General features: G+C 38.9%; 1 protein-coding gene across 5 annotated transcripts in view; it reads right to left on the reverse strand.

Moving 5' to 3' along the window:
• The window catches only part of tenm4 (teneurin transmembrane protein 4), a 159084-nt gene that overhangs the window by 79270 nt on the left and 56248 nt on the right, over positions 1 to 23566 (reverse strand). For 2 of the 5 annotated variants that reach the window (XM_044354103.1, XM_044354102.1), the window contains exons 1-6: positions 18438 to 18517; positions 14880 to 15101; positions 5016 to 5265; positions 3104 to 3178; positions 2768 to 2866; positions 1627 to 1862 (exon numbers count right to left, since the gene is read on the reverse strand). In XM_044354103.1, the coding sequence (XP_044210038.1) occupies positions 1627 to 1862; positions 2768 to 2866; positions 3104 to 3178; positions 5016 to 5265; positions 14880 to 15101; positions 18438 to 18468 (913 nt within the window). In that variant the 5' untranslated portion in view covers positions 18469 to 18517. Of the gene's footprint in view, positions 1 to 1626; positions 1863 to 2767; positions 2867 to 3103; positions 3179 to 5015; positions 5266 to 14879; positions 15102 to 18437; positions 18518 to 23566 lie in introns of those variants that run through there. The other 3 variants (XM_044354105.1, XM_044354104.1, XM_044354107.1) reach the window with 2 other exon arrangements.

Genomic DNA, 23566 nt, shown 5'->3' on the forward strand with positions numbered 1-23566 from the left:
CGAGACTGAATTCAACAGTGTAACCATTTATATGTTAAACAGGTATTCACAGCCAATCAAATGTATATTATATGATAAAATATATGAGATAGAACTGTATATCAAACCCTTATTTGAATTTATAACAACGGACCAGACAGAATTTCCATTACGTGAATCAAAAAGGCACTGCTCACTTTTTCATGTAGGCCACTACATCCCTGGAATTGTCTGCCAGTCTAGGCAACAAGAATATTCAACAATATTTAAATCCAGACCTCAGACATAATCATTTGACATTACATTTCAAAGATCCTTACCTGTCTTCTCTCCCTTCACTGCACTGCAGGAGCCATGCCTCTAAATCCTCATTCCTTAAAAATATTTTTGCATTGTCACCCTACTCTGGTCTTGTTCATCATATGCTGGTCCTCAGTCTTAGCCAATAGCACCAATTCAGTCAACATATGGTGTACTTACTTTACCTCTACCCCCAAACTATCCCCTAATTTTCCTAGACCTTTGACTTACCCACAATCCTCGCTCTATCGCACCCCTTCTCTACCTGACCACACTGTTACTGCAGATGTTATTGTTGGTTGCTGCAAACCAATGAATCTTCATTGCATCCATTTGCTTTAAAGTGATGATAACAAATATTCCCTTACAAATAAATGTGTATTTTGCTATGCAATCACAGATTCATTTAACAGCAGTGATTCAACCTCCAGCTGATTAAAATGTTGTTCTAAACAACAGGTGTTGGGAAGAGTTTTTGTGAAGAAATCTCTGCTACTCAAGAAGTGTTGAATTTTACATTACTGGCAAAGCAACAGCTTGCTTGGAATAAACAGAGGAAGACCTTGGTAACCTCTCATGAGCAGTGATAACTAGCATAAAATCTGAGTAAAAACACAGAGTTGGGGACATTTTAATATGTGATCTCTGAGAAATAAGGACACACAACATCACAGCAATGACTAGAAGAATCCACTTACATGTAATTCCAACCCTTTTTGGTTTTTCTTGTTTGTGTCTTTATCAACTTCTGCCATCTACTAGAGAAATGTTGTGTAAACAGTCTTGTATATGCAGTAGATCACACAGATAAATGAGACACTGTATTATCAGATATGAATGTCATTCCCTTAGGGACTGACAGCAGTCAAAAAGACAAGAACTGATTTAATACTGTAATGCAGATATCACAGCTGATAGTCCTGCAGCTGGGACCTAGGTATGATGGTCAGGTAATCTTAAATCAAATAAGATGAATATTCTAAATGTGCAGTCCTCTCTCATGTGATGGCTGATGTCTTTTTAATTCATTCCCTATCTGACCTATTCACAAGAGCAAGAAACCAGATTGCCCATCTTTGCAGATTCAGTCAACCCAATCTATGAATGATAATGTTATTTCAGACAAGGTGTGTGGGCGAGGACTCAATCTGTGAGTCCCTATATAACTGTGCTCATATAAGGCGCAGGGTGCAGATTCAACACTATTAAAACGGATGATAGAGGAAACACAATGGAGCATAGACTCATCCTGTGTCTGCAGTTAAGTGAGGGGTGGGATTTGGGGGGGGGGGGGAGGATAGGTAGAAGTGCCCTCCCTGGTGCGTAGGAGCGTCAGAGGTGACTCACCAATGAAGTAGGCCAACAGGAACAGCAGTGTTACTGAGATGAGGATGGCACTGAGAGCAGCACATTTCCAGTTGCAATGCTTATAGGGTTTCTTCAGGCTGAAGGCAGGTCGAGAGAAGGTGTTTCGAGGCAGAGGGCGTGGGGGAGGTGAGTACACCGTGCTAGAGGTCAAAGGGTATCCTGGTGATGTTGTGCAATACATTGGTGATGTTCCTCCTGGTTTGAACAGGAAGTGCCTGGAAAAAACATATTCTCTTGTTGGTCTCAACAGAACACATCCATCTTTCATCATACTGTAGGTTACTGTCTAACCAAGTGCAGTCCCTTCCACTGGTAAGTAATTCTATTTCCAGGCGCATTCAATAATTTTACTACAGTTAACCTTCTGCTGTATAAGTGAGAATACGAAAGCATACTGGGTTTTGCTCAGTTGAAACTGTTAATCAATACTAAATCCAATTTATAGGACTAGTGAGCACAGCTGACTCTTGTTTACGTATTCATGCCAGCACGGTGAAGAGTAATTCCCTGTAACTATGTGTCAAGGCTATCCAGAGGAGAGATACAGTATATACAGCTGCAGCATTGAGTTGAACACATTTATTCGCCCTTGAAAAACACGGCTGGCTATCTAAGAAAACACGTGTAACGCTGCATGTCCAAGAGCCGTATGATCAGCCCATCAGAGAGTCAGTGGCAGCGGCACTGTTGTCAAGGCCGTTTTACTGACAAGTTTACAAGAAGCTCTCGACTGACGGAGACATGAACGTGATTGAATGTCACATTACAATGTATGATGTGGAAAGTCACTGAGACCATATTTTATTTATAAATATCAGGACAAATCTCTGACATATCCTATTCCAGCAATAGGAAATAACACCGGCAAGTGTCATTCATAAAGCGGTCATGTTTAACATTAATCAAAAAGAATACAACCCAACAATGTGACTTAATGCAAATTGTTAGTTGTATTAAACAGGGAAGGGACAGATTCTGGCCCTGCAGGAGACATACACTGATGATTGACGGCATTTCAAACAGAGGATGTTTGAGGGAAAAATAGTGCAGGCGTCATAATTGTTTTCATGGCAAAGCAGATTCTGACATGTGCGAGCCAGATAGCAAACATGCAACATACCCGTCGTTGTACGAGGCATCGTGGCGAGCCGATGCCAGAATGTCCATCTCAATGACGTTGTCCTGTAAAGTCTCTAGGAATGTCTGCTTTGCTATGTTTCTACACACAGGTGGGAAGATGGATATGAAGCTAGTGTGAGATGTGCATGCAAGAAACACAGAAATGCCAATACAGTATGTGATCACCAAGCAACATCAACAACAACAACTGACAAATGGAGATCGAGACAGACAATGTGGGACAAAGAAACCAAGGCCCTTATGGAACTACTTCTACCAAAGTGCGAGACAAATGACATCTAGCTCTCTCGTTCCCCTCGTTTGGGCACTGCCATACCTGGTTTTGTACGAGCCCTGCCCTTCTCTGCAAGCCTCTTGCTCTTCTCTGATAAACATTAGAGTATTCTGGCTCCTTTAAGGTTGTGATTGGAAGAAAACAATGCATCACTTACAAATAAGAACCTGAAGGGTTTCTAACACTTATTTCAGACAAGTAAAAAAAAACACTTTTTTAAAATCTGAATTTCATTTTAATAACAAAGCTGCTTGTCACTACAGTTTCATAGTTTTCACATTGGATAATATCCTTAAGTAAAGATGTTTTAATTTAATGATCACAACACTCCAAAACAAAAAACACACACACACAAAAAAAAAAAACAAGCCAACACATTTTCTTGAGGCGCATGTCTCATTTCTCTCATGCTGAACTCCCTCCATGACCGCTCTGTTCCACAAGGAAATACTGCAGCAATGCAATGGAGAAATGAACTGTCCACATGCAATGGGCAGGCTGAACACATTCAGTGGTACAAGAGAAAAGCCTTGTTTTTGATCCCTGCCCCTCTGAGGCCGGTAGTGAAGTCTGCTCATGGTTTCTCTCAAACTCGTGTTCTGGAGAAGAATGCAACTTTTAATGAAGAGAGAGAAATGCCTGGCACAAGCTCTAAAGAAAATGGTGAGGCTGCGTAGGGCCAACCAACTGCTGGCTTCTCTCCAGTGAAAAGAGCGGAGTATAATCTACCACTGTAGAATTTATCAGGGCCATTAAATTTCACAAACTGATGAGAGATGGCTATTGTAATACTATTAACTAAGTAAAAGTGACATTTAATCTTTCTGTCTGTGTGGATATTATTAATGGTTCCAATTTCATTATTGAAACTTAAGTAGTTGATTTTTTTTTTTTCAAAAGCAGTAGGTCATGAAGACTACAAATGCGTTTCTTCTATTGCCTGTTGCAGATAGACTCTCCTCACCATATGTTTCCTGTTCCACAGGGAATACCTGTGCAGGATTAACTTTGGAGCTGGGTGATGTGCAATCATTCATTATACCACTAACTGTCCTGCCAGCTGAAATAGATGCTCATTTTCCTGTTGACTGAACCGTCTCACAAAAACCTGAGGAAGAGACAGTAATTCTGTTCATCACTGGCTGTTTGGCCATGCCAAATTAGCTATTAGCTATTCTCCTGTCTACAACAGTTTCATTTATTGCAAAATATACACTATAGGCGGTGTGGTCTAACATTTTTCAATAATTAAATCATCTAAATAAAGAAAATAAATCTTTTTTTTATCCCTAACAGCTTTTAATTTAAATTTTCTCAGCAGGAGAACTGGTCACACTGAGAAGTCAGGCTTTGTTTGGAGAGATTTTCTACTGCAAAGAGAGTAATGTGATCATTAGGATGGGTTGAGATAATTCTGCTCTGCTATTCTTGATTTCATACTACCTTGCAATAGGAAAAGCCAAAGAAATAACCACAGATATTCCCTTTGTTACAATAACGCTTGACAGATCTACTTCACACAGGGGCCTCCTATTGAGATATGTGCTAGAGAACTGAATGCTGATTAAAAATAAATAAAACTCAGTGCTGAAGTGGAGGAGCTATGAAGCCTGCTCACAGGAGCCTGAATATAATTTTGCAAGAACTGTTTTATCCAATGTGATTATAATTACTCTGCTGTTTAAACTCAATAGCGTTAGGAATGCTAACAACAGACAAAGACCCAAAAGCAGCACTTTTCTCTTGTTTGCCACAAAATCATGTTCGTCACAAATGTAGGCCTTTGCCCCTAGCAGGATATTTCCCATTTTATTGTTTTGCTCCCTGTTAGCAATGCAGTAATTTAATATGGAGCAGATAGCATGAAAAGCTGTGTTCAATGGCACCAGCTCAAGCTCAGTCTTACAGATGCCAATATCTCAATAAACTGTCAGGGAGACAAGTTACACAGTACCTTGTTTCCAGGGGGATGTTGCTGTTGAGTAGCCAGTTGTCCTGTGCACTGCCGGAGTCCTGACCACTGGCCGGACCCTCAGGAGGAACAGAGCTGTCTGTGGGCGCGGGACTTGGGTTGCTCCGCGGCGTGTAGTTGCCCCTGTTTAAGGAGTTAATGGAGGCCGCATGGTGCTGATGATTGGGCGAGTGGGAGTGGGAAAGCGGTAGTGGGGGCGTCCGCAGCCGAGAGTGGTTTTGAAAGGCTCCGTCTGAAAGGAAAAAAGAGAAAAGAAATAAAACACTACGTAACAGAACTTTTAAAAGAATGACAGTTCTACTCTACTCTGTGTGCTATCATGTGATGAACTCTTTATGGTGTTATTTTACCTCACCATTCTGATGAGAGATTAGCTATGGTTTCTCCAGCAGCACATAAAGTAAAACCTAACCTGAAGTCTCTTTTCACTGAAAAGCACGTCCATGCACCACTCCTAAAAAAGTCCATCTTCTGCTCATTATTTCTCCCAACTGGTCTCTATCAGAGTGTGCTCTCTGCATCCCACAGAGATCTGTGACATTTTACTCAGACCAGACACTGGCTCCTGTGTACACAGAGCTACCAGCTGGCCTGTTCTTGAAACTGACCAATTCTTTAGGCTTTTTTTTTTTTTTTTTACATTTATTTAACCAGGGAAGGTTGTTTGAGCATGTGTAGTTTTTTCCTTTGTTTCACTCTGTCTTGTGCAAAGTCTTTCGCCACTGCCACAGCTCAACTATAAAGCAAAATTAATAGATTTGGATCAGAAACAACAAAATAAGAACATTAGCCATCTCCTTTGCTAATGATCTGCCATCATCAGCTGCATGTCATTGTCAGATCTGAAGTGATCAACCTCATGGATTAGTGATTAGTGGTCTCCAGAGCTTTAGTAGTAAAAATTTGCTCTTTGTTTCTTTTTTTTAGGTTATTGACAAGCTCTGTTGTCACTTTACATCACTGGAATTGAAACTTTAGATATGATGTCTAGAAGAACACATTGTACCGCCTGGTCCAATATGCACTATTTGATACTCACTGAACTTCACAAGATAGAAGACCAATGTCCTTGTGCACTCTGTATCCATTTATTTCCACATCTGCTAAGCCATTCATCAATCAATGAACTTGTGCCGCTACACAAAGTGAAAGAGTGGCTTTTCTTTATAGCAGCCAGCCTCTTTTATTTCACAGATATCCACGACACTAAATTGCCAATTTACAGCATAGAGAGTGGAATATAAACACACAAAAGGCTTATTTTGTATAATCAGCTCCTTCATTAAAGTGATACCTACTCGTGCCAGTCAAAGAAGCTTAGAGTCATTTCAGATTTTTTACGGGTCAGAAACATGAAGCTGCCTTATCAACATGTGTCAATCAAGGCAGATTGATGCAGAAACTGTTGAGGTGCAAAAGTGGCTGTGTTGAAAACAAAAGGTAGCGGTGAGCTTAAGCGCTTGAAGCGTTTCACAAAAGTGGAAAAAGAGCCCATTGTGGTCACAGATAAAGTGCTAATGAATAGCTCAGCAAGGAAAAACAAAACAAAAATCAAGTCTGCAGTGTTTAAGCTTGCAATTTTACACATAACAGATAGAGCGTTTCAGCTCATTGCTATTTATATTCTGTGTACATTTCCTTAGTCATCAACCAAAAAAAAGGGAGCAAACGCTAATCTTCACCTTCAGACTCAATTTTGAACCTGGTTCGATGCCACATAGTCCACATATTTCATAGGATGAACCACTGACAGAAATTATTTTATTTCTTTTTCATTTTGGAGGGAGTGCTATATCATGCATCTGTCGCACTGACAGATGGTTCCATACTGAGCACACTTTTGCACAATGCTGCCCTCGTAATTAGCTCAGACACTGAGAGAGAGGCACAGCACAGTCCTGATGAACAATAGACTGCTGTGCGGTAAAACCACACAGTTTTTGATGACCTCCCTCCTGCTCAGTAATGTACCTGATCCCAAAAGCCATTAATAAGGTTATGCTAATTCGATACAGGGACAGCAAAGACATGCACAGAGAAATATATCACAAGGACAAATGCATCACCGCTCTGGAACGCATTTACTGCTTGGTAAACAAATACTTTACTTTCTATGACGATCAAGCAAATGTGGGGCAACAAGCAATTCATTTTCCTAACACTTGGTAACTTTTTCTAAGGACCGTACTTGCACTATATTTTAAGAGTCATGCTACAGTCTCAAGAATCACAACAGGGGTAAATAAATGACTCACCGGCCAAGTTTACACTGAAAATTCATAATATGCTGTGAACTTCACAGAAGTATTATTTTCTGCAGGTTGACTGTATGGGGGCACAATATATTATTATTATTATCATTATTATCATTATTATTATTATTAGCAATATACTAGGTTGGTCATGTTATTTTGCCCACTCCCAGCATAAAAAGATCTAACCACTTTTGCAAGTCAATACACACTGTGTATTGAAGAATTAATGTGTAAGTATTTTAGGAAACTGATGTTACAAACCTCTAACCGAATTCTGTGCTAGCCAGATATATTATCACCAATTTTGTATGAATTTTAAACAATGTATTATTAAAATGTATGAATTAGATGATTGAAAAAAGTGTTAGGACTTACTGAATACATAAAAAAATCAATTCTTAGTGGGGAACTCTCTAGTGGGAAACGACCCCACTGTGGTCATTATAAGTAAACTGGTATACAGGTTGACTCAATATGCAGCTTTTAAAAATGTGTAAAATAATAGCTACCTCATCATGAATATTAGATAACAATACAATCCACATTTAAATCAAATTTCCCAGTGCACCTGGAGTAAGTCAAGTTTTAGTACTTAAGTGCTTTGTTGTAAGTTAAGATTTTTACTTTTATGAGGCATTAGATACCAGGGTACTGATGCTTTACAATTTGTAAATGCACACAGGGTATTATAAAGTATTTTAAAGAATGTCGAATGTGTAATACCATTCAGTCTGCTCAAAAGTGTTGTTAAACTCTACTTTCCTGTTTATTCACATAGTCCATTACCATTTTAATACACAGTAGAACATGTTCTACAGACAAAGCACTAGATAAGCAATGCATCATGATTTAAATTCACTACCTGACTTTATGCATGCTTGCCCTTGTCCAACCAATAACCTTTCAACAGCCAGGTAAGTAGTCACTTTTATATTTGTGGAGATAAACAGAAAGACGAGAAACAAGACAGTTTATGAGACAAAGCACAGGGCAACCCGACCCCCACAGATGTGGTGATTCAGCAACAATTATTCACTACTATCCAAAGGACAGAAAAAAATAAATGGTTTTCTATTGACCTGCTTTGCACAACGAAATTGCCAAGAAAAGGAGAGTCATTTGTTATCAGAGAGACAGAGAAAGGGGACTTTGCTACAATAGCCAAACTTTCACATGGCATTCAAAATAGAAGCCTACAGATATCTATTCAGTCTGGGAATGTGGATTTTTCATTTTTCTTTCTAACAGATGTATGCACTGGTTAAGGCCTCCTGACGCTATTCTAGACAAGTAATTAAGGCAAATCCACTTCATTAGCTAGGACCTCACCCCCCACTCTGAGAGATAACAGGAATGTCTGCCTAATGGTAAGATGTTATAATTGCTAAGAGACAAATGCCCTGCGTGTGTGGTGTCAGATAGCTATGTTATAAAGTTTAAAGTAGTTGTGCATTTTCAGAGTTTCTAGGGCTTTTTTACATACATATTGTGTATGTATTTATTATCTCCCCCAAGGATATCTCAAACAGCTGTTGAAATATTTCAATTAGTGCAAAATTAGGCCATGGATCAAAGAACAAGTTGCTATTTTTTTGTTAAGGATTTGGAATCCAAGATTTTTAAGTGGAGTGTGTTTACTATTTACTCAAACTACTGAACTCATGTGTACGTGCTTTGATGCAAATTCAGATCCAGATAAAGTATGGAATAAAAATTTCAAAACATGTTTTATTATTAAAATAACAAATTGCCTATAAGCGCTTTCTATTTCTAAAAGGCTCTTGCTGAATTTATTATATGCATTTATTATATGCATTTAACTGCAGTGTGGATTCTTTGGGATACTGTATTGAGTAATATCCACAGATGATAAAAATCAATAAATACCATGAAATAAATAATAACAATAATAATAAAATATCATGCCTTGCCATGTTTTCCTTATTGGTACAGGTGTGAAAAACTCTAATAGGCCTAATAGCCTCCATGATGTAAATGCATCAAAACAGTAAAATAGCACACTGACGTTGACTTATCAGTCAGGATGCTGCTGAGAGATACTCCGGCAGGTCTCATCCTCCTAATCTGCTCGTGTGTGTCCTACCTGACTAAATAAACTGTACTGTGGGAATAATTCTATATGTAAGGGATAAGACTATGTTTTACTGGATAATTAACCATCAGATAGCTATTATAAGTACAGAGGACTTCAGTTATTAGGAGCATGCAAGCTAGGTCAAATAAGCTGTATACAGTGCCATGTACTCTACAAATGGTAAACTAAGTTATTTGATACATGTACATAAACAGCAGTAAATGTAAATTTGCACTCTTTGAATGATTCTTCAAATTAAAACTATGAATAATTTAAATAAATGTTTTATATAAATATGCAAATGTATTTAAATGTAGCAATTAAACCCTTTATAATACCTAAATTGGTTGACATCTACAACATTTTGGTGGCATCATTTTTTGGTTACATATAGAAGAACACTGGCTAACTGCAGTGTCCAGGGAAAAGGTCTATTTCTGAACAAGGACAGTGGATAAAATCCAGAGCACTGATGGTCACACCTGGTGAAATAAAGTGATATGACATGTCCCGGACACCCGATCAACGCACTGAGGTGTGAACCATTCGATACAGAATTAATCAAAAGCTACCCGGCGCCTAGATGTATCATTAAATCTTGCTTACTGCTACAGCCCCTATGGCTAATCATAGGAGCAAAATTTCCAGTTGAGTAGCATTTGTCTATAAAAATACAAATAGAATTTGTCATGAAAGCAGTGAAGCTGCACTCTCTACTGGTTCCCTGGAGCTGGTTCTCTCTCTGTTGGCCCTGCTGTTTCCTACACCATTAGAAAAGTCTGAAGGGAAGAGCCATGTGGGAATACTAGCTGTCTTTCCTGGACTCATTTGAGAGGTAACAGGTACCACAAACAGGTGGGTATAACGCTCAGCTCTCCACTGGCTCTCTCTCTGGAAATGAGGGGGAAAAGACCTTCTGGAAACCAAATGTAAGCACACCTTCTTAACTAACTGTAGAACATGCTATTGTATAAGTACACATGTAAAATCCTGCCACCAGGTTCACAGAGGACACCAAATGAGGTGTGAAAGGAGAATAGAGCTGTATTATATGCATGTCTGGAGTAAAACAGTAATACTAGCCCTTGCATAAGTAAACTGAAAATAATATAAAATGAAAAGATAAATGCAATCACCATTAAAACAAAGCAATAAATATATATATATATATATATATATATATATATTTTTTTTTTTCCCCAGCTGAGGTTTACCACACACCAGCAACCTAATCCATTATGACCAGTCCTAGCATATGCTTTTCCCTCCCTTTTCTGAGATCAAATGGATTTTCTGTCATTCCTTGAGCTGCCTTAGCAAGAACAAGACAAGTGGTTATGTATGCTCTGTTCTGTATGTCAGTCTGCTGCATATCCATCAAGAGGCTGAAGATTTTGTTAGAGGGCACAGATGGTCCGCAATCATCATGGAATGAAAGTAATGCATCTCAATTTATGTCAATGAAAAGAAGATATGTAGGTATGCAAAATGCATTTTCCACGGTCTCTGTGCACTGACAAACAGCGAGCTCAATGGAACTGGACAAATTGTCTGTTGGCTCCAGTTCATTGATAACTCAACGTCAACGTCAAGAGAAACAGATTCCTTTTGATATTTTAACTCAAAACTGTAATCTCACATATTCAGAAAAACAGGGACATGGCAAGCGAGCGCCATGTGCTGCTCATTAAATTATTACTTAGCCTCAGATAGTTTCATTCCTCCTGGTGTCTGTGGCTAAATTACTTTCTGGGGTGAACTCTTTAACCACATTTCCCTCGTCCTTGCAGACACAGGGGGATGATTAAGCGGTTCAAATGAAGACTTATTTGAATTCTAACACAGCCACGTCCCCGAGCCTTCTACACAGCTCAGCATTCCTGCTTGGTCAGCTGTGAGGTGGTGGTGTGCTGCCCCTTTCACCAGGGAGCCCAGCTGCAATGAAAGCCAACACTGGCTGACCCCATGCTGTTTTGCATTAAGAGATGCTAATACTGGGAGGTTGCAGTGTCTAAGATCTTGCGGCTCAGCGTGGCATCAGGCTCCCACTGGCAGTCTCCCCAGGAAGAAGCCCCTCAGAGAAAGCCAAGGGCCACAGTGAAACACATGCTTCACAAAAGGACTGCAGGCTTCAGCGAGCGGCCTCGTCAGCCTTACAGAAGCCCTGGCTCAGTGTTCTTTCGAATGAAAACAGGATCCGGAAAAAAAATAAAATAAACACCACAGCCTTGGAGGCTACTAATGTGAATAACGATATGCTGCTGCGAGCATTTACTTGTTCGAAATCCAGCAGAACATTTTAAGTCCTGTATGTGGGCTCAAAGATGACCTTGAGCAAATGTAATCTGAAGTGATAAAAAGCCACCTGTTTTCCAGTGCAACTATACACTGTGACTCAATTATTTTAGGCATACATAGTTTTCTGTGGTTGTTTACAGACAATAAAAAAGTAAATATTTCCTACACCGTGTCAACTCTGAATTTGAATATTTCCTCAATAACTGACCCGTGTGTCAAAGAGATCTGATTTGATATTGAAGTCAATTTTACCATGGTGGCTTTTAAATTACCTTTTTTGCACATGTAATTCCCACTGAAAACCTGAGATGCATACTTAATACCAGATTATATTACAACTGACAACATGAAGGCTTTTTTTTTTTTTTTTTATTCAACCAGAATTTCAACCTCATAAAACAGAAAACAGAGGATTTGTGATCTTTGTTTTAATCACATTGGCAATGCAGTTGTGTGTCCATAATCCTGTTCTGTATACCAAATCTACAACACAACCTCACTCTAGTTTCTCACCTTGAGGAAGATGAAGTTCATGTAGCTGAAGGGAAAATGTCACTATTCATTGAACAAAATGAAGTAATTTTATTTCCTGAAATGGTGAAAACAGCCTGGATTGATAGAGTTATTTAGCTACATAATATCTGCCATACATGCTTTGGGGCTAGAAATATTTCATATAGAGAGTCATCAGATATCACTCTCTCTTCGGTGAAAATCTATACAAAAAAAACGAGCGAGGCAAACACTAAAAATAAAAGAAAATAGCCAGTGGGAGTACACTGTGTTGCTCACCGGAGTGAAAGAGTAAAACAAATTTTCACCAAAAATGCAGGATATAGAGAAAAAAACTCTACAAGCTTACAAAGTATGGATGGATGTGATGTAGAAAATGATGAAGGCATGGAGTAAGCTTACACGGTTCAATAGTTGGTTTAAGTGAACAAACACTGAGGTTTTTTTTTTGTTCTTTTTCTGATTGTAATTGGTTCCTTACTGTCAAAGATTTTCTGTAATTAAACGATGAAGAACATCAAGGAGGAAATCTCAAAGAAAAGCATGTTTTGCATAATTTACTACCTATTCATATGTAACTACAGCATGGTGAACGATCCTCAGAGGGGATAAGAGCATCAATATCAAGGGTACTGATTTTATGTTATCGAGATAACAGGAAGAGAGAAGAGGTTTGCACCCGCTGGTAAGAGCCACACGGAAACATGATGTACTTTGCAACCTAAAGGAATCTTACAAAGCCTGAGGATGACTTAAGTAGCTACTACAGCGAGAGATATTCCTCCCTAGTCCCCTCCCATCCCTTACTGACAGCTCGAGGCCAACCTAAACACTGTACCTATGCAAATCAGTGTCATTGTTATGAGACAAATCAGCCGCGGTAAAGGCCATCCCCCCACCCCTGTCCCCTTAAGCACAGTCATGTCACTGCCGGGTGACCAGCATGTTGCTACTGTGGAATTAGGGAGGAGATTTGCGACGGGATTAATAACTCATTCTCTAGGCTTTCTGAGCAGGCAGCTGGGGCACTTTGGAGTTTGATGTAATTCAACCCTTTGGGTAGTTAACTTGTAAGCCTGATCAATTATTTAGACCATTTTATTTTGTTTTGTGTTTGCTGTGCCAGTGGGAGAAGCAAGTAGCTGCTGTAGTTGAAAAGCACATTCAAATATCAAAAAAATACCTTATTCAGCATGTAAATTCATGACTTATGGGGGGGTATGTGGCATAAACCGTTGAGTTTGAATGACAACATTTTATTTTTTCATTTAGACGGGTCAGAAAAAAAGAACACATAACTTGCTTCAAAGTGTGATATTTTGTGCCCAAAAAAATAAGTCTTTTATTCCTTATGTTACCTTGAGGAAATATTGAGTCATTTTTTAAGAAGAAAATGTCCAAATTCTCTAATACCAGCTTCTTAAATGTGAATATTATCTGGTTTCTTTAGTCCTCTATGACAGTAAACTGCAATATCTTTGGGTCATGGACAGAACAAGACATTTGAAGAGATCACCTTGGGCTTTGGGAAACAGTGATCGACATTTTTCACCATTTTCTGACATTTTCTGGACCAAACAACTAATCGACTAATTGAGAAAATAATCAATCATGAAAATAATCATTAGTTGCAGCTCTAGAAATGACTTTGTGTACATGCAGTTTTACATGCCATGCAGTGATTGTTTGTGGTGTTATTAACAAAGTACATTGATTTAGTGAGCATCAAGCCTTTCCAAGCCAGTAATGAATTCACTAGAGTCTATGAATCCAAAGCAATTGATTATATAGCAACAAGCAAATATCATATTAACTCAACAACACAATGAAGCCTCAGAAACTAGCCAAACTATTTTGTCTGCCTCACACAATTCATTAGTGCCCACAGTGACACGTCAAATAAATATTCACAATAATTAATTGAGTAAATTAACCGCTGACACAATGTGCGACACACTTTGACTGCTATTTAGAAATACTGCTGTACATATTTTACACAAAATTTTTGTCAACTGTCAACACCATGTTTGCAGTTTGAGCAAGAATGTCACTCTGTCAGTCTGAATGAGTGTTAATTCAACAGCACAAGACAGAGGAATGAAGAGCTGACATTTATTAATGAGATATCACGTTGGAAAAAATCAAACCTAATCTCACTCAAGAATAGCACTATTGAGTTTAAGCTGTTATAAAGTATGTCTTCCATGGGGTTAACAATGCTTTAATAGAACTTCAAAGGAGTCAGTCCTCGCAGTGATATATGATGATACAGCAGGGAATACACTGCACCTGTTACGACGCAACTGTCTTTGTTTCTTCCTTATTTCCTGTGTAAGGTGCGGAGGCTGCTGTTTTTGAAAAATTCTATAGAGGGATTGTAGATGGTTACTCCCACCAGCACGCATTGAAAATGAATAGAAATATCTGTGACAAATATCTCTTGGTGAACCAAAATCCTCCATCTCTTTGAGTGAGGCTCTGAACTTTGCAGATCTTGCTTCAGAGAGTTCTGTGCATTTCCTGAGGCTACGTATCGACTCAAACTTTCTACTCTCTCTCATGGTGCTCAGAGAAAAAGGCACATATTCTTGCCCATAGCCATCTGCATGACCTATAACACAACATGTCCAGGAGCAGGGGAAGGCTAACCTCCAGAAAGCAACAGTAGTTTGAAAACCAACTCACCATCAGCAGTAGCAGTGGCAGAAGCATACAGGTTCCCTGAGCCAGTTTTAACTAAGAATGAATTGGGGCCAAACTCATCCTCAGAGTCAGAGTCCTGGGCTGGCTGAGCCGCACAGTTACCTAGCAACCCTCCCTGGCTCTGATTGGCTGCAATGGAAGGGGGAGGGTATGGGAGCTGCTCAACAGGGGAGGAGGAGGCGGATGAACAATGCAGTGGAGGACCTGTGGACCACAAACAGAGACAACACATGGGGGGGAAATGAAACACACCCAAACGCAGGCAACATCACATAGGAGCAGAAACACACACACACACACACACACACAATCACACACACACACACACAATCACACACACACACATGCAAGACTTTGCTCTAACACTTCAAAAACAAACAGGGACACATCTGCCTTTGTCTCCGCCACCTCACCCCAGCTGGGAAGAACAATACAAACAACTGAAATGACTTTGCGATAGGGTAGAAAAGGCAAATGCCTGGCACTGATGTAGAGAAATAAAAACAAACAAAAAAAAAAAACCCCAACACTTTTTTGAGATGTTAAATGCAAAAAAAAGAGAACAGTCCCAGGTTACAAGTATAATGCTCAAATCAAAAACAGTAAAACAGAGATTATCAGTTGTATGTATAAATCAAAGCATTGCCTCTATACAAGAACATGTAAAGTCAGAAACATCATAAAACGCAACAAAAAAAATCAATCTTAGTTTTGATTTTTTTCTTTTTTCTTTTTCAAAATAAAACCACTGCGGTCTTCAAACTACAGATTCAAATTTGTGTACTGTGCAGCAGGCATATGAATAATATGTTCCCAGATATAGCAGGGTTGTTAATACCCCCTCCTGCGGAAACACATATAACCCCTGCCAGCCAAGAAATGAATCCAACCTGAACCAATCCTTCCGATTTCTTCTGTACTCTGTGTCCATCTCAGCTTTTTCACTTGCCAGTAGTATAAAATATAACACGGATCAGACCGACCACTCACCTTAACAGCAGAATATGAATAATTTATAGCCATGATTATTTATAGACACTTATTATATACCAATATGCAACCCTAATTCTTACACATGAATATAATACAATCACACCATTTTTTCTTTCAAGGCTTATTGGCTCCAATCCTCATGCTGTCATGGAATGTTAAATCTCCACAGAGCTCCTATTAATGTGTGATTAACTTTTGATGCAGCTCTGCGCCATGCTGAAAATGGAGTACTTAAATAACATGACTGCAGCAAACAAAGCCATCATTTTGGTGCACCCCCATTCCTCCCATCAGTCCTTTGGTCTTGATGTTGAACTTCCTGCTGACTGGACTGTCATCCATCAGGAGAGATAAATTTCCTCTCGCTCTGTAATGATCCCTGAAGAGTATTAAAATACGACTCACTGACTCGTATCTAATTAGGAAACAATTAGTGATATTAACATATCAGCCACAGACCTACACAAACACAAATGTCCACTGCCCTAGAGAGTCACAGTTTGTGCTTTATATATACTTCACACCACACACTTCATTTCTCTCTGAACCCTCTAATGCCGGTGCAGTAATGGGTGCAGAGGCACGGTGGCCATGCTGTGGGTTAATGACCGTGACACTTTTGTGCTTGAATATACTGCAATGTACAACCGGGAGAGGAAAAGCTGTTGAAAAGAGCATCATTACAGTCATTCCCAGAATCCCTCGGATACATCCAAGACACTACATTTAGCGTGTGTCAAAACAACAACGCTCTGCTGCTGAACTACTCATTGAGCTAGTATCTGCAGCTATAAAAGACCAGAGGCAAAAAAAATGAAGTTCTTGACATGAAAGAAAAAAAATCTAGATGCACCAGGTCTTGGACTGAATAATACAGCAATTTCCTCACAAAGAGAAGTCATCAATTAGACAAGAAAAGATTCAAGTCCTCTAAAAATGGTCAGTGTCATAACCTAAATGAGGTCAAGGTTTTCATGCTCAGCAGCCATTTAGTCTTGCGCACAATGGTTTTACCGTCTCATTGTTTTTAATTAATGCTGACTTGTCCAGTTCATGCCCAAGCCACAAGCACCTAAAGTCAGAGAAAGGACCTCCACGGGCGAGAAGCCACAGCTTGAGATGGCCGGAGAAGTTTCTCTGGCTGCCAGAGCTGATTGCCTTTGCCTTCACTCACTATATTACAGCAGCAAAAGGGGACCTTTACTTAGGAGCCCCTAGACCATGTGCTACTGCTTTAGTTCTTGACAGCTTCAGGAAGCACAAATGACTGCCTGGCTTGGCCTGACTGCAAACACAGACAACCACCCACTGCATTAAAGGTCTTAATCAACTCATTAGCAACCTAATTAAGAGAATGGACAAGCAAATTGGTGATAGCTAATGATATTGTAGCATTTAGTGCAACACTTTCTCCCAAGAGAAAATGCTGAATACAAGTCTCATTAAATTTTCAAATATAACTGCTCTTATCCAAAGTAAACTGTATCAATTGAATCCAACAGTGACTCTATTTTAATTCTATGAGTAAAGATTCAGAAACTATGGAACTCACATTCTGCGCATTATTACTTTTGATTAATTTTCATTAGATTAATTTCAAAAATACTTCCAAAAAGTGTAATAGTTTAATTTCACCCTGTAGCTTGTAAAAAATAACAAAACTAGTTCAGCCAACAATGATTCAAAAGATGTAAACCTTGTATCAAAGCCCTAGTTCAAAGAATGACATTTATTTTCAAGGGGAAAATGATAACAGTATGTAGTACTGGTATGAAAGACAGAAGCTGAACAGCAACAGAAACATGCAGATGTGGGCGGACAGCCATGCATCAATATTTTCATTTACAACCCAACAACTTACAAGAAATGAGCCAGTAGCTGTTCTATGTCCCACTCAACAAGACGAGGTCAAAACCTAGTATATGGCTGGACTGTGTATGGTCAATGTGTGTAATTGTGGTCAATCAATTTGTTACAGGGATAGTGAGTGGTAGTGTCTATAATGTAGATTCCTGAATATTACATGTTCATCTGCAATTTTCTGTAGTTGTCCCAGTAATATTTGTTGTTTAATAGTACTGAAGTAGAATATCACATGACATGGTTAAGCACTGTTTGAGTATAAAAAAAAGCTTATAAATGCAGTTGCACGAACAATACTTTCGACTCATATCTTGGGATGTTTGATTTGAAAGAGAACTTATTTTAATTTTAATTTTAACTTTTCTAATTATCGATTAACTCCCTCTGCTCATTCATCTGTTTCATTCTGCTGATGTCTGCAAACATATGGTCTCATCCATATGGTCTCATTACATAGGATTAGCATGCTAGGCTAACAGTCTGTCAGCTGTGCGACTTAATATCCACGCCGTGATGTCTCTCAGAGCAAACAAACACTGTAAACACACCTGTCACCTGCCCAGCATGGTGCTAATAAACCGGAAACACTGCAACTGTAACTTATTCTTATACAGTCTATGGGTTACACACAGCACGGCACGGCTATGCTAACAATGTCAGCCATGCTATCTAGCTGCTAGCCACCTTGCGTGCTGGTAAAATGGATCTGTCGCATCTCTTTGTATCTGCGGGTTGGTGCTCCTCTCAGTGTCGGAGCCTCAATATGAAAGGCGTCAGTCAGTAAATGTGTGTTTTAAAATCTTTTAGTGGGACTGCGCTCTGGGCTCAGCTGTAAACGCCCCCTGAGGATGTAATTGAAGCTGTTTGCGCCGATTTATTTTGAAAGGCCGATGAGGAAACTCCAACACTGGGCTGGCCGACCAATGATATAACATCATCACTCAGCAAATCAGTCAGTCAATCAGTCAGTAATGGACATTTAGGCTTATAGGGCTGGTCCATTATCAGTCCAGCTAAAAACTAAGGGTAAGGCTGAGGGAGTGAAAATTAAATCAGGTAAACAGAGAATATAATTTAGAGGGAAGATGTAATCGAGTGAAAAGAAAATTGAGTAAGAAGACGCAACATCTTTCATCCAGAGAGTCCTGTTTTTTAATTCTCTCTCTCTTTGTCTCTCTCTCTCTTAACCTAGCCAATCATTCTGATTTTGCCTGTGTTATAAATTCTGAAGCTATACATAGATATTGAGATTTATTCAAGGACATAAAAGTTGTCATTCTTCAAATACACTACATGGTAAATAAGATCTGTGGCTACCTTAGTTAAATGTACTGCACACCCACAACACTGAGCAAGGTGAAGCAGACGTGTGACTCCGCAGTGACAACAGGAATCATCTGTTTGCTCAAGGACTACAGCTGCGGGCAACGTTTATAAAAAATGCAGTGTATTTGCAGATGAACAGTACAGAAAAAAAATAACATCTCAGCGCCAGTCCTGTACCATCAACTGATGCCACGCGGGATACAAAGCATACAGGATGCAGACGAATGACTAAGAGTCTCAGTGGTGACTGCTTCTCTTTAGTTGTATAAAGCATGCCAGTTTTTAATTTCTGTTACATTTTGGTCTCAGATTTCATTTTTGTGTATAGGTTGGCTGTTTATATTCATACACAATTGATGGCTAGTCAGTGAAAGAAATGAACCATGTCAAAATGAAGAGTTCTGCATTTAGGAGTTTGTTCTTGCATACAAGTGCAACCACTGAATAAGATAAAAATGTAAAACTTCATATTAGGAAAATTGAGATTGATTAGCCTAGAGAGAGCCTCTGACTGTGAAGGGCCTTACCAATGATTACTGTGCAAGTAATCATTGGTAAGGCCTTTTGAGTTTAAAAATGTACATTTTGCAAAAAAAAAAAAAAAAAAAAAAAAGATTCAAATCAATGTTGTAAATTCTGGGTTGCCTCAGCTATCACAGGTCTATTGAATAATATATCATAGGAAGGATCCATTTTCTATGTGCTGTCATTCCAGCCCCACTATTGCGTGCTGTAGTATTGACCCCTGCTGACTAGCCTGGTTATATTAGAGGGTCACTTTGTGTCCTTCTTTTCTCCCCCTGAGCCAGTCACCAGCCGTCATCCACATTGTTTCAAAAGGCTGACTCATGCCACGCGTCTCTGGAGCCCCAACATTATTATCAGCTGTTTTCTGATCCCTTTTGTTTAAAAAATAATAAACTGTTAATCTATATACTTAATATTTAACTGTTGGTATGATATATGTGGTTCACACTGTAAAAGAAATAAAACCAATGACTTGCAACTGGATGGACTATGTTTTATTAAAGAGGAAAACGTCAAGAATGTTTTATTTGGTGATGTCTTAAGAATCTAGATTCACTTCACAGCTAAACATTTTAGAAGAATCTCTTAACTTGCAGCTCTTGAACTTGAAAAGTGGGACAAGTCACATTTGTACTGTTTTCTCTTTCTTTCCAAACAAACTGTGTAAATGCTATTTTATAAATAGTAACACTCTGTTCTTCTTTTCTCCCTTCCTCCCGGTGTATGCGTATGGTTTTAAACTCGTTTCTGCTGCTGAACCGTAAAGCACTTTGAGTTGCATTCTGTGCAGGAAAGGTGCGACTGTATATAAATAAAGTTCATCCATTCATTCATCATCACACTGCTACTCTTGCTGTAAGATGCAGATTGTGCTAAATCTTACCACAGAGCACAGAGCTCTGCATATTAGGTTACTGTTCTCAAGACATCAGATATTTAATTTAATGCTAATGCTACTCACATTCTACTAGTCTACAATGACATCAAGGCAAACAAAAAAAAAAATCAAGTAAAACTGCATGTTACTAAATTAACAATTGCATAGTGCATTTGTACAGGGCTGTGTGAAAGGTTGTCAGTTTGTCTTTGGCAGATCAGTAAAATGTTACATAATTTGCCCATGGCACCAATGTTGTCATCCAATGTAGGTGGAGTGGGATTCAGTCCAGGATGTGATAGCATGTTTAAAGCTCTTGTCATGTTTTCAGCGGTCTGACTCTGTACTGACTGCTACTGCCACCATAAAGGACCAGAGAGTGAATGTTTATTCAGATCCCTCCTGTTCAAAGCTTTAATTTATTCATCCATAAAAACAGGGAAATTAGAGTGCTCCCATCCTAATCAACCTACACTGATTACCAAAACGCAGGAAACTACCTTCTTGTAATTGTACTATATTTACATGTGGAGGTCATAGTGAAATGAAGAGCTCTGTTTTTTATATGTACACATGATGCAAAGTGGTACTAGCTGAAATGCAGTGTGTTTTGTACCTTACCTGTGCCTGCTTAGTATTTTAGTGATCTGACAGACCAGCAGCGCCATGCAAGTTTGGCATCGAGATTCACCACATTTTGCGCCGTCCACAGTCCGCCTGCTCGGACCACACTATGCTTGCTATACACCTATTCTGCGCTATTCTCATCACTAATTGGTAGAGGTACACCTTTGTAGAATTCTACTAAATACCACAGACTCCTTTTATGTACGTTTTGCTTGTCAGTTTCACTTTCGTTATACATTCTTCAACCAGCAGACGTCTAATTGCACAGAAGAAAAATAGTTTTACAGTATTTCGATTATGGGAACAATGCTAGGAAGGCTTTAGATTAACGTCTGATTCTTTCTAGCATCTGTCAGCCACAGCAGCTTTCATGTATGAAGGCCTTCCCTTTTAGTTGATTAACTCTCTTTGGAGATGTCTGAAGGCAGCAGGTACGTATTCCATCTGCGGTGTCTAATTTGAGTGGCACGCATTGTGAAAGTGCAATTATGCACACTAGATTCACTGGTGACCTTGATTAAATCTTGCAATACCAGCACCAGACTGTCACAAAATCACCACAGAAACCTGTGTTCTTGTGCACATTAAACTGGTCAGTTAGAATCTCAATATTCTTCACAGTCTGACGCAGTAAAAATCACCTGGAGTGTTGGAGACGACAGGACCTCGTTATATATGCATCCCTATTGTTAATGTTAATCCTACATGCAATCCTTAAGTAATTGCTTGGGAAAAACATTTTTACACAGTAGGTAATCATAATGAATTATGAGCAGTGTGTAGTCTGTAAGTGAAAATGAACAATGAGTTTTCATGTAGTTTAGACATGAACGCTAAGTCATAATAACTAATTTATACTGTAGTACAAGCATTGCTATACAGCATTAAGGGTATATTGTTCAAAGGAAAAAAGAAAACAGTTGGTTTTATAAATAAACTTATTATGCCAAGCCTAATACAAATAATGTCCTATTAATTGAGTTATATTTGCCCACAAGGTACTTTGACCGACAAGGTACCTTAATTGGATATTTAATAGCTTTTAAATTGCCTAAGCATCATCAATTCCCTTTTCAGCATTTCAACTTTACCCCCTTAAAGATGCGCTATTGCTTAGCTCTAGTGGCCATGTTTACAGTGTGCAACACAAATGTTCACTAGTCAGGATCAAGTTGTCCTGGAAATGTCTTCTGTTACAAAGGTTTTAGAGTTGCTAAACCCATGAAAGGAGGTTTGATGCCCTTTTTGATTTTTCTAACTGACTGGCAGTATTTGAGCTCTGCCATGACTGATTAAATGTGCCCTCTTGCCTACTATATCACTGCTCTTGGTTTGGATTGAACTTCAAAGACTGTGGAAAAGCAGTGTTAGTCCTGCCTTTGTGTCACTGGCAGAAATTCAACGTCTTTGTGACTGAACGAAATAAAGCCCCATAGTGGTGTTTTTGCAATGTAACATGATGAAAGAGGGGCGAAAATTGGCTAACAGACTGGGTTGGGTGATATCAGTGTATATACAGTGACATTAGAAATCTTCCAGACATCAGAGGTTTTTCTGCACCATTTTAACAGAGGTAACTATCTGTAATATTTGTGGCTGTGTTAGAACATTATGGCCTCTGTTGCAAATCAATAAGTATTAGTAGCTGTTTGGCTTTTTTTTCTAGAAATGATTTTTAAATCAAACAGAGCATGTTAAAATTTGGCCCTGCCAAATGTATTTAAAACTTTTATCACTGTTAATGTTAATAATATTAATTCAGTCATTAATCTGTTGATAACAACACTATGCAAAAACTGATATTACAGTTGATCAATGAAAAATTCTGCTAAAACTGCACACACACAGTATGACACTAAGGCTGATTGTTGCCTCGGGATTAGAAAATATATTTTCCACTCTTCAGTCCAAATATATTTGTAATCACTATTATCCCTGTAAATCTGTTTAGAGGCAGACTTTTCCTACTCTTTCCTGAACACTACTTGACAGGGAGCATATGGTCAATAAAAGAAAGAATACAGCAAAGTTAGCACTAAAACGTTGAAGTTAAGATAATAAAATGTATCCTAAATACTTGTGTCTTATTGCACTTCATCAGATGGCACTGGACTCACATATGTTTATTAGACAGTCAATGACAGACAAGGTAACAGCAATTGAAACAAGTGATGTGGCTTAAGCAGGTGAGATGATGCTATAGAATGAGATAAATTCATAATAATGCCAAAGAATTTTGTAAAATGAAAGTGTCTTTATTTATTTCAGTGGTTTGGGAACACACTGACGTATATGTGATTTATTGCTGTTTGTGCTCAGGTAATAATAACGGCTTGATTCCACCGGGTGTGTCTGTGTCACTTTCTGGCTCTGACGCGGCCACTCTAGTCAACGCTTGTGATTCCACCACACGCGCCGCAGTGCGTTTCAGAAGCGGCTCTCCGCTCCGCTCCGC

This window comes from Thunnus albacares, chromosome 6, assembly GCF_914725855.1.
Source record: "Thunnus albacares chromosome 6, fThuAlb1.1, whole genome shotgun sequence".
Lineage (NCBI taxonomy): Eukaryota > Metazoa > Chordata > Actinopteri > Scombriformes > Scombridae > Thunnus > Thunnus albacares.